We start from the raw sequence: 12475 nt of genomic DNA on the forward strand, positions 1-12475 counted from the left end.
ACATGGTTTTGAAATTTGTGGATGGGTTCAAAAAGTTACTTTGTGGCTTAGTTTTATAAAACCATCAAAGGAAAAAATTACTGTGGTCTTTGTTTCTATTCACTGGCTGACTTTTTCACCCAGTTCTTTTCAACCCTGGTGTCTGGTGTAATACTAAAGATAGGAAGCCTCAAACACATCCCTATGTTAATTCCAAGTAGATGATCTGTACATATGCCTAGAATTTATAGTGTCATTTATGGTGCAGTCTGTCATGATTCGGGATAAAAATAAGAGCCGTTTTTCACCCTTTTTGAAGTAAATGGGATTTGATCCCCATGCAGTACAATACAATTAAGCACTAACTGTGCCTCTTGGATAAGGTCTGAACCTTTAGACAGCAATTCTCCAACATCATGTCAATAATCATTTTCTATTTGGCTGCGATCAGCTTGACTTTCTTAGTTGTACCATATATCTGGTACATCTGGGTGTAAATTGCCTATTTAAAAAGTTATTTCTGTTTCATCATTATGTCTTAATTATTCCATAACAAAAGCTAAAAATGTTCTTAGAGTGCAATAATGACTGCTGTGTTTACCTACATCCCTCTGTCTCAAGGTTAGCAGCAGCTGTCACTGCATAATTAATAGGGTTAACAAAAGTAAGTGGCCAAAGACGCGCAGCTTTGCACACTAAGATCAGCAAATTCCTGTAAAGCAAACCTGTCAGCTTAGTGAGAACTCAGTGGCAGTAGTGACAGGCTTTTTTTGCCATGTACATATGAAATCCACTTTCTAAAAGCATCCTACATGTAGAATAATACAAAGTGACTGGTATTAATTAACACACGCGCATCTTTGAGCCTTATAATCCCTGAGGGGTTCTTTAGTAACCGAGGCATATTTCCATAGCCAACTCCAAAGTAATAACAGTACTCTTGGTGATGTGTATTCATTTATTTCGTCTAAGCAAATAGTTTAGTGCCTACAACAATAGGGGAGTTGATTTAAAAGGTGTCTTGACAACTCATGATTGTTGAATCATGACAGCTATGCTCTCACAGGCTAATATGACTCAGAAAGTGAATGCTGCACAAACATCTTAGTTCAGAGCCAAACAATGGTCCCAGAGCATGAATGTCCCGTATATTGTGATATTTCTCTATGTTCCAGAGTTACAGTTTTGTTATTGAAGTATTGACAAGTAACTTGCAACCAAGGGGACATTTTCATTTTATGGAGTTACTTAACTCATTGTGGAGTACTGGCAGTAAAAAGAAAAGAGGAGCAAGAACAATGGGACTGGACAGTGTTCTTCACCGGGGCACAGAAGGCTGAACCCAGTCCAACATAAACAGTATCAATGCCATCACTTTTTTTTGTTGGCGTTAGTAATGGTCGCTTTCCCCTGAGCTATAGCATAGATTGTGCCAGTTCTCTCATGTTTATGCAGGGGATGGCATCCCCCTCATTCCCACACCGACCACAACCCCCTGTTAGTCCTGATGTCTCTGTTTGGTTTGGTACACAGACTGTGCCACAAGACAGAGTGAGTCACAAGCAGTGTTGGAAATGCCGTCCTTTGAGAAAAGCCACACAGGGGAATGGGGTGTTTATTGATCACAGTTGGTTACTGTATCCGCTCAAATACTGTGTCACCAAACTGGGGTTGTAGCAAAGATTTGTTTTCATTACTGTTTTTTTTTTCAGTTATCCATTCATTTTCCATTCATTTCCTTCTACTTTTCTGATTCAGGTTTGCGGTGGAGGTGGAGCTTCTCCCAGCTGTCACTGGATGAGAGGCAGGATACATCCCAGACTGGTCATCCGTCTGTCACAAGGCTAACACATAGAGACAGACAAGAATTCACACCTATTACAAATTTAAAATCGCCAGCTAAACTACAACAAGAAGAATGCGCTTTAACTGTGGGTGAGAGCCAGAGTACCTTGAGATTGTAAATGTAGTGAACATGCAAACTCCACACAGAAATACCCCAGCTGGCTCTTCCTGTGAGACAACAGTTCTAAGTAATCCACCACCATACTATAGTATTTGAACTGCTGCCACCAAATTGACCCCTGGCATAAGAATGCAGCTAAGATTTCTTTTTATTTTCTTTTTCAAAAATGAGCCACAATTGCAATAATTTGTGCATTACACCATCAGTTGATACAGTACAACAAAAGTGCACAGCCTTGAGCCTCTGAGGCTGTATTTAATCATTATGCATATATGCTCATAACTGTTCACCATGTAGAATTCATATATTTTAGCCTTTTAGGTAGAAAACATTTCCAGTTAGCACAAAGCACAGTGCTTCTGAAGCTGATGGGAGGGCATTACTTTAGGACATAAACTTCAAATAATTAAAAGACATAAAATGGCAATATTTTACCTAAAAATCAAACTCAAAATGGACCTTGAAAGGGAAAATTCAGATGGTTTAGGAATAATCTAATGTAATGTAATGAATACCAAATAGTTTGTACCAAATTAGATGCCAATCCATTTGGTAGATCCATGGCTAAAAACCGCCGAAACCTGTTATGGTAGTAGCAATAATGTGAGCTAGATGAGAATTATTAATCGTAATGCCAGAGTCTGCAGTTTCTGTCTACTAAGCCTATAATTTGCAGAATATTTTTGCATTGCACTTGCAATTTTGCAAATGAGAAAATTCACAGGTTTTATTGGTTCAAGAACTTGTTATATGACAAGAGCACAAAATTAACATATTGCATCATAGGCATAGTTGGAGTAAACTTCAGTGGTGCAGCTAAGCTGGGAGGAAAGCTCAGTTCTATAATTGACAAATTGCAAAATGACAAGCACAAAGCAGCATTATTGTCATCACTGTCAGTTGCGGACCACTATCCGTAAAAAGGACAGAGAGGGTGTAGGAGTTAACTTATATCACTGTCGTTGCAATTGCTGCTGCCTGCAAGGATCATAGATTACCTAATGTCCATTTAAACACATCGCTACACATTTACTGAAGCTCTACCTTGGTATACCTGTTGGATGTGACAAAGAGAGACAGAAAGTGGAATCACTTACATCCATCGGTAAAAGATCTACCTTGTATGTCACTGCTTTGGCTTTCATCCAGACCTTTCATTATGTTGTCACCAGAGCATGCCAAGAAAGGACCAAGCCACCTCATTCAGTTACTGGAGGAATAAACCATTCTAATACCCTACTGAACTCTCTGTGTTACTTGAAATGCTTGCACCTTGATTACTTTTGTTCAGCATGGCCAAATCCAGAAACACTCTCTTAAAAACCTTTATTTCAATCAAATGATCAGAAAGTAATTTCTCAGGTGCAGGAAGGTTGTGTTACTTTGGTGGTGAGACCTGATAAAGAGACATGAAGTTGTGGCAAAAAGAAAGTCTTTCAGCTCTAAGGTTTTAAATATTGGGACATATTAAAATGGTCTGGTCCTTAAAAGGTCTTAAAATTAGTGATATACAACCTCAGATTAACATCAACCCATGACTTACCACACAGTGTCATTATTTATTTAACAGAAACTAAGCTGACATACTGAAGCAGCGTGAAACAAAAATAGTGCACCGCTTGATTCAGTAACTTATAGAATCACCTTTAGTAGAAATAACTCCAATTGTTTGCCGTTTCACCAACAAGTTTCACATTGTTGTGCAAGCCCACTTGTATTTATAACATTGCTTTGGTTCATTAATCTTTATTGGCATTTGTTTATCCATACATCTCTTTCTAAATCAGGTTGAGGTCTGGACTTTTACTGGGCCATTGCAGCACATTCGTTCTTTTCTTTCCCAGCCATTCTATTGCAGATTTGCTGCTGTGCTCGGGATCATTGTGCTGTTGCATGACCCAATTTCAGCCAAGCTTAGCTGTCACACAGACGGTCTCACATTTGTCTCTATAATACTTTGGTCACTTGGTTATAATCTTTTTCACTGTGAAAGGATGGACTTGAAATGGTTTGGAAACAGCTTTACAACCCTTCCAAGACTGATGGCCATCAACAATTGCTTGCACAACCGAATGCTCCAAACCAGCAAATTGCCAAAACCTCTGCTTTTATAGAGGTGCCCACAGTTGATGATGATTAATCAAACAAGTACATTTGATTAGCAGCACGTGGCTTTTCTTAGTTTTACCACACACTGATTCTGCATTTTGTCTTATTTTTTGTTAAAAAAAAAACAATGAAACAATATTGTATTTAACTCATTTTAGCCCTGGTAAGGAGTAGATGATTTTATGTCCTGAAACATAAACTCTTTGAATTGAAATAGGGTGCACTTTCTTTTTCACCATGGCTGTATGTATGCTATTTAAACATAATGACATTTGATGGCTAAGTTAGTTAGCAACTCACATTATGAATTTGCCGGTGCGTAGTACTGTAACATCACCCACTGATAGCTAGAACTTACTATTTACACATGTATAATATATACAGCTTCACAATTACACCTAATGTACCTACCAAGAGTGCTCAGGTCCATTCATACAACTTCTAAGTTCACCATAAATCAGACAGCATTATTTTAATCAGTGGTAAGTGAACTTTCATAAGTAATAAATAGATGGAGAGGGATTCTATCCAAGTGTGGTTTATTTAACAAAACAGTGCTTACATGACTCAACTGCAGTATTTAGCCCTAATTTCTCTCTCTCTTTTTTTTTTTTACAACTCTAGTACAAGTCTATTCACAGGACCCACCTAATAGAAACATACATTTTCAAGTGGGCCTCGATTAATTACAAAATCCTCAAGTGTCTCCAAAAATAAAAATACAGATTGATGACTGAGAGATAAATAGATAAATACACAAAAATCGAATCAAACTCAATCAGCCAATAAATAAATAGAACAATAAATAACATTCAAAACATCTTTGGCCAAACTTGGGCCACCTCATTGTCCCCACAGAGTTACATTGGTGTTGGTAGATGCTTCTGCCAGTCAGAGCGCAGTGCTGACTGAATTTATCTATGGGGCTCAAAAGAACATCACTGGACATGTGGCATGAAATAGCAAGTGAAAGAACAATTATATTGAGGCACTTTAAAGGATGTTGTTGGAAACGGCAACATTTCCGTGTCTATGCGTGATCCCCGAGAGGAAATAAAATGTAAGACAAGAAACAATATTCAGCCGAAAGGAAATTGAATGACTGCTTAGCTCATCTACTTATGTTATCATATGTTCTTTCTTTCTATTTTTTTGTATTTTTTGAGACAATTTGGGGACTGAGCATGGTGAAGCACCAATGAAATAGAAAACAGTGAGCTGAAAAAAATCCCCAAAACATTAAAAATGGATAACATGGGAAGAAAGTAATGGTGAAACATTTGAGCCAACAAAAAGAATATTGTTACATATTTGCTTTTTGAGTCTGTGAACAACATCAATGTGCGTTCTCTGTGGTTGCTGAGTTCGACTGAGTTTCTGACTGTTCCCCAAAAATCCCTGCCAGTGTCTTAAAGCGGGGCCCCCAGTCAGTGAGGTAATCATAGTCCTCCTCGAGGTCTATTGCGAGGGACTCAATGGAGCTTAGCGACTCAGCTACAGAGCCATCTCCTTCGTAAGCGTATGTCGCTAAGGAGTCGTACGGCGGGGCTGAGTTGTCCGTGTCATGCTCTTTCAGACGCTGGTTGATGAAGTCTCGGATGTCTGCGCTGTCCTGAGAGACAGGCGGCCTGGTACCTCTTTTCATCTCAGGCTTGACATCCCTGCGGTACAGGTTGTCTTTGACAACCTTGGGATTGCGAAGTGTCCCCATGTCAAACGCGTGCGTGTCTTCTTCTCCCCCTCCTTCATCATCGTAGTGAATCACATTATCCCGGATGTCCTCTTTGGATGACATAAGGGTTTCCTTCTTCTTCTGCCGTCTCAATCCCACGTAGAGGACTACAATAACTAGGAGAACAAATCGAAATGTTTCCATGTTAGATTTCCAAAAAAACAAAATCAGGTTATTGAATCTTTATTTGTGAAAAAAGTAGGAGCCTCTTAGAGGTATAGTTTTAACCATTTACAGCTCAAAATATGTGTTGATCAGAGGTATGAATTTGGATTACACAACAGTAAATGTCATTTTAAACAGGACCCCTATAGTCAAAAAAAGATGATTTTGGCATGTCTTAATTTTTACTTGGCTCTACATGAGAACAGATACTGCAGCTGAGATTGGCTGTATGGCAGAGTAGCATGCAGAGAAACTGTGGCAACTTAAATATTAAACCCTATACAAAATTTACTCGACTGGATGGACAGAAGGGTATCACCTGAGTCTCCCTCCTTCACTGAGACAAGCTGGTTTTATGCTTAATCCTACTGAAAATATTTAATAGGATCAAGATTTATACACAGTGTGGCCCAGAGTGTTCTTTTTTTGAGTATTGTGTTTTTAAAAAATAATATAAAATGCTATTAATATGCGTACACATGAAACAAAGATGATGAGTATGCTAGCAAAGAGGATTAGTGTAGAAATGTGCTCGGCAAAGTGCAGGTAGTATGACTCTAGATGTTTAATCTCATTCCAACATAAGCCATACGTTTTGCCATGCTGTGTCATACCCACGATCAAAAGCAACAACAGTTATAAGGGGTAAAAAAGAAACCCACGATCCCTGTTATCCTTGTCATTTGTTGTCTAGACATCTGACCTGCAAATCAATGAATTATTTTGCCTTGGCATCTCAAAGAATAAGATGTACTCACTGCAAAACATGCTTAGAAAAAAATAGCACAGAGCTGTAAACATTGTTGGAAGTGAAATTGTACCGCTGACAATATACCCAAAGCAACATTTTATTGTTTTTTCACACAAACCATCAGAGATTGCTCGAGGTGCTGCATATTTTAGACACCATAGTACCGCTGTGTTATTTTCAGCACGGTAAATTTCCTACTCTCTCTTCACTCCTGTCAGTGCAATCTGTCTCTCTGTGTCTGTGTCCCCTTCTCAGCCTAGTCATTGAAAACTGCAGTAAAATGTGTTTTTTTTTCTCCTCTGGGCTTTTAATATACAGCTGCATCTAGGAGTAAGAGCAATGGGCAGGAAAAAGTGAAATCATTCAAATGAAATATTCCAATAAATACATTCAGACTGAAAAAAGCCCTGACTAGGTCGCCTCTTTTCAACCTCTCTGTAGCTCACTTTCTCTCTCCTTTCTTTTACTCTCAAGTTATTTTCATCTTCCTTTAAGTGGTGTGCCAGCTCCCCCCAGTGGCTCATTTGTAGACTTTCACAACAGACGGTTATTACAGGCTTTGTCATTAGATGCAGCCGATCCACATCGGTTTGGGAGACATAGCAATGCAGATGAACGCCTGGCTTGTTTAATTTCGACTCCTCGTTTTTTTTCCTCACAGGACAACTGGGTCATCCTTACAAATGCTGCACAGAAACTAAGTGGCTCTATGGAAATGTTCTCAGTGGGAGTGCTGATTTTCTCTGCCTCTTCCCTTCTCAGGGACAGCATGACAGTTTGGCATCAGCCTTAGCCTTGGGGGTGGGTCGACTTGGAGCTTTGAAGACATTCTTCTCAAATGAAGTGAACACACCGACACAACTCTACAGCACAGTGCCACAATGTGCTTTTATGTTCAATCACATATAAAACAGTGGAAGTTGGGCTGATATTTCACATGAATACATTCATGAGGGTAATGAAAAAGGATTAATGATTAGGCATAGGTGGAATTTAACAGTGGATTCTTCGTGCACCGTAAATTAGAAGGAGATAGAGAAAAGTAAATACAGCTAAATTCAAAGGGCATGGACTTCCAGTTTAAAACGAGGTCTTCTTTAACAACCGACCATCCCACGCTTATAATTCAGAAAATGATGCCATAAACCTACATTTACTTCCTCCCAGCTATGCAGATGAGCTCAGGCATTAATAGCAGAGAATTAGGAAGGAGTTTTACAACCATGACCTTGTGGGAAATGTAAAAGCTGTAGCTTCTGAAACAGCCACAGGGCAGCAAGATTGGATTTAGTTTATAGAGCCAAGCGACCCTCCCTCTAGTCTTTAACATCTCATTGAATGACAATATTCACATGGGTTTGATAATTAACTGCAGACACTCCTGGAGAAATGCCAGCCCAACTCTGACGGTCAGCTCAGCATGTTTGGAACCAGGTATTGCCAGACACAAGGGGAAGTATATCTGGAGCACATGCATCAATATTCTTTGATGCACATGCGTCTAGTCTCACAGGGTTTTCTAAAACATTACAGTTTTTTTTGGTTAAATTCAGATCAGAATTTGGCTACTAAAATCGCAGGAATTAAAAAATAAATTCTCAACTTTTCAGAGCCTGCACTAAAGGAATAGTTGTAGAGTGGAAATGTCAATAGTTATATATTTCATAAAATGTCAGCCCCTGCTTTTTTTTTTTTTTCTCCCCTCAGAAGTTAGAGAAGATCAATATTTCCCCAAGTCCTGGCGTCATTATGAGATCGCCAGGCAAACAATGAAGACTCCAGACTGTCGCTGAACCCAGCCAAGAAAGAGTCCAACCCAGGAAAATTGGACGCAATGGTCTTTCATACAACTTAAACATATGCACACTGTGTGCCCTTGAGCCTCTACAATGATAGGAAGCCATCAGCCTTTGGACGGAGCAGTTTTGTTGGACTGCCTCCAGCTGTTATGAAAAATGATGTTATATTTCCCAAAATGCCAAACCAGTTCACATTTTAATAGAGTTTATAGTACAAAGGATAAATATAGAGCAGACTAGGACTTATCCTCCTGAAATCCCTTGAAATATTTTCGACAAAGAAAATGACTACTAACTATAACTGCAATAAATATAGTCATATTTCACACAGTTTGGAGTTTTCAAAGTTTGAGAATAAAATCCGAATCTCACCGAGCAGGATGATGATACATAGAAGTATAGCAATCAGCGCTCCTGTGCTTAGACCCACAGGAAGAAAGATGGCCTCTGCACTGCAAGTTAACAGTGAACCGTCCGATTCACAGCCGCATACACGGATGGTCAATGTGCCCGTGCTGCTTTTGGGTGGGTAGCCATTATCTTCAATAACCACAGGGAGGAAGTAGATCTCCTGTAAACGTCTCCGAAAGCCGCTCCGCTTTGTCACAATTCCAGCTGTGTTATCTAAAAAAGACAAGAGCTTTTTTAAAATGTCATCAAATACACAAAAGAGCTTCAAACACAGTCATTGATTCTTTGACAACATATGTAGTCTTGGATTTAAGAGATCTTATTTTTTTTAATGGAAAGGCCTGAAGTAGTGCAACAACTGCTTATTCCTTGATCTGTGCAGGCTTGAAAGTTCTGAAATATTCCTCCAAGTATAACCTCACATCAGTCAGACAATCCTCTGAGCTGAATAACAACTCTCAATGTCCAAGTTTGAGAGACGAAATTTTGCCATGTCTGATAATTCTTTATGTGTGATATCAAATCCTCTCAATTTGTTTCTCCGAGTGAGACGAGAAACTTCAATAATTTGCTTCGAGCCACACCCGAGACAGTATTCCTTGAAACACCACAAAGGGTTTTCTATCTAACTGCAGAGAGTTTGTAATTATGTATGTATGTTTTATTTATGATGTTATCTTGTTTTACAGGTAGTAGATAATTTTCTATTATAAATAATTTGGGTCCAGGCTGACTGGAAGCATTTGCAGATCTCTGTCAACACAAGTAGGATTTGGGAGAAACCAGGAATGTTAAATATTAACTTTTACGTGTTCGCTGAAGTTGACTTGCTGGCTGCACCAGTGGGGGGAGACACATGGTTTTCAGTATACTCTCTCACATCTTGATGTAATGACATCACATGTGTACAGCTGAGGCAATAACTCAGATGTACATGTTTTTGTCGAACTAAACTTAAAGCAAAATAGATTAAATTATGATTTAAAATATTGTTCTGCTAGTTTTGCATGTATTATCAAATACTCTAAGTCTATAATATACAGGCTGACTATACAGTAGCAGTTCAGACAAGTCTCACCATTGACATGTCCGATTACTACTGAAATGTGATCGCTTTCTTTAAATCATCTGTAACAGTGTTGGCAGCATTTAAATGGAGACGTCTAATGATTTAAAAATTGTTACTATTATTTATGAATAAGTACACTTGGAGAAAAGTTAAGTACGCATTAGTGAGTGTGCATTAAGAAATGTATTTTCTCAGACAACTGGGAAATTCCTTTTATTTTTTTATCTATTTAAATCAATAAATATTGATTAACTTTGTAATGTCAAATCTGATGTATCAGTTGACTTTGTAACCATTTTTTGGAAATTACTTTGGGGCTGAAAACTATTAGAACAAAGACTCCGAGAATGAAACTATGAAAAGAAACCACTGCAAGCCAAGCTGTTTTTGAGCTATGTGCAAAATTGTAAACTTCATTTTGATAGTGGCACCTCTGTGTGCGGCACCTAAAGTTTTGTGGTATGAATATTCTTGGCAACAGGGAGCCTGTCGTGAAATGTTTGTTTTTATGGTTCTGACTTCATGAACCTTTTGCAGCATGGATAAATAAAGAAATAAAAAGAAGATTGGAGAAAATAATCTGAATAATTCCAGTGGGGTTACTGCTGCTTTGTTGATTACACTCCTAAAAACACACAAAGGGAACAACTTGGGATGACAGCCAAAGGTGTAAGAAATTCAACTTGAATAGAGGTCGACAGTGTATACGAGGGAGAGGGAACATGTCAGGTTAAACCTGCCTGCTTCTGTCTGCTACAGCTAGACTGTCTGACCCCTGTCAAGCCAGGTTTGTTCCAGTGACGAAGCCTAGCACTTTCTCTTGACAGGAGGTCAGGCGTTTTAGCACACCTTGCATGTTGTGCACAAGCACGATTTTGTTTGTGCACTCTCTCCCCCTGTCTTACCCAACCTGTCCGCAGAGCCTGTGGTGTTTGCATTTCCTGTCCCTACCTATCAGATCTCACTTTGTATCTGGAGAGTGTGCTTCTGAGGCTTCTGGCAGTCAGGAAGCTGCAAGACACTGTGTCCAAAAGGTAAAACTGGATCAGAGGTTCGGACCAGTGCTTGTCAAGGATGGTGAATGCATTCGTTTCCCTGGCCTCATCCTGCCATGTCCCACTTTTCACTTTTCATTACCCGTCTTTCTGGTTAGACTTCAAAGGCCTCAACCGGTGCAGACTGCAGAGCTTCACATGTGATATGTGGCCTTATCACAATACAGTGTCTGACTGCATGTGTTTGGGTTATTTTTAGCACTGAGACATGCCACTCAAACCTTTCAATGAAAAGATGATCTGAAGTCTCTGTGCTTTTGGGTTTTGTTTGGAGACAGGTTTTTTGCAGGCAGCGACTGAAGAGTAATATCTCACTTGAATGTACAACCCAAGGTGATTTTTATGTCACTACCCCAGTATATTTCAGTATCATCATTACTTTCACTGTCACTTTAAAGTGTTTCAAGTGCAATTTCAATTTATCTCTGAAAAAGGTCATCTGCTTTCTAAGATTATTACCTGTTTGTCAGTATTTCATAAACTGTTAAAGCAGGAGACGTGTTTCAAACTGTATTCATTGGTCAGGTATGTCAAAACAGAGAATACGTACTTCCAAAGTCTCGGATGGTAAAATTCCTGTTTTTCAGATCTTCTTTTGGTGATCTGAAGGAGAACTGTTGTCCAGCGCTTGGTAAGTCCTGGTCTTTTGCTCTGAAAGATTGTATCACCTGCAAAAAAATAAAAAAATAAATGAATGCCACAGGTTGACAATAAAACTATTCAAATCAACTTTTTTCCTTTGCCATTTATGTGTATTAAACGTTGGGGGATTTTAAGAGGCTTGCTCTTCTCCTGCCTGTTGGTTAGTGGAAGACTGGCAAACCACACACGCAGAAAATTGACTGAATTTGCACAGTTTGGAGGTGAAAATTATCCATCATCGAACAACATCTAGTCGTTTTAAACTGCCTGTGTGTCAGACCTGCCACTGAATTGTTTTGCCGGACGTTTTTAGCACTTGATTGAAAACTTGTTGAAATTGCTAGATCACCTCATCACATGAAGTGATGGATTAACTTCATTCAAAACTGCTGGAGCTTGTGCAATGGTCATGGAAAGAGGCCAGCTATTTTAAATTGCATTTCTTTTATAGTGCATCTGCTTTAGGCATAGACAAATGCAGGAAAAAGACACGGTTTGATCAGTCCGACACCGACTGTTACGTACGTACTACTGCACCTCAGCAAACTGGATCACTTACATGTGAAATAGAGTTTACTAATAGAACACCATGACAGCCACTATCCCCTCTGCACTTTCCTGTTAGACATAGATTGCTGATTCAGCCACCTCTGTGCCAGGCGGCTGACTGCTTTCTACTTTCTTTTGTTCCCCAAACATTTCAGAGATATGTCTGGAAATGGCCTTGCTGCCAATCCAGCTGTGCAATCAAGCTGCTCTTCACTTACTGGATTTAACCTGCGGGAGACCCAGTGCCC

The 12475-nt window shown here is 39.2% G+C and overlaps 1 protein-coding gene across 1 annotated transcript in view; it reads right to left on the reverse strand.

Annotated features, from left to right (window-relative positions):
- Positions 1-4669: 4669 nt before the first annotated feature.
- LOC120741296 (cadherin-12-like) overlaps positions 4670-12475 on the reverse strand; it is a 100197-nt gene continuing 92391 nt past the window's right edge. Inside the window, exons 10-12 of the mRNA XM_040044090.1 lie at positions 11587-11704; positions 8874-9125; positions 4670-5902 (exon numbers count right to left, since the gene is read on the reverse strand). Coding sequence (XP_039900024.1) covers positions 5391-5902; positions 8874-9125; positions 11587-11704 — 882 coding nt within the window. The 3' untranslated portion in view covers positions 4670-5390. The remainder of the gene's footprint in view (positions 5903-8873; positions 9126-11586; positions 11705-12475) is intronic.

The sequence above is a fragment of the Simochromis diagramma genome, unplaced genomic scaffold (assembly GCF_900408965.1).
Source record: "Simochromis diagramma unplaced genomic scaffold, fSimDia1.1 OVJJ01000602.1, whole genome shotgun sequence".
NCBI lineage: Eukaryota > Metazoa > Chordata > Actinopteri > Cichliformes > Cichlidae > Simochromis > Simochromis diagramma.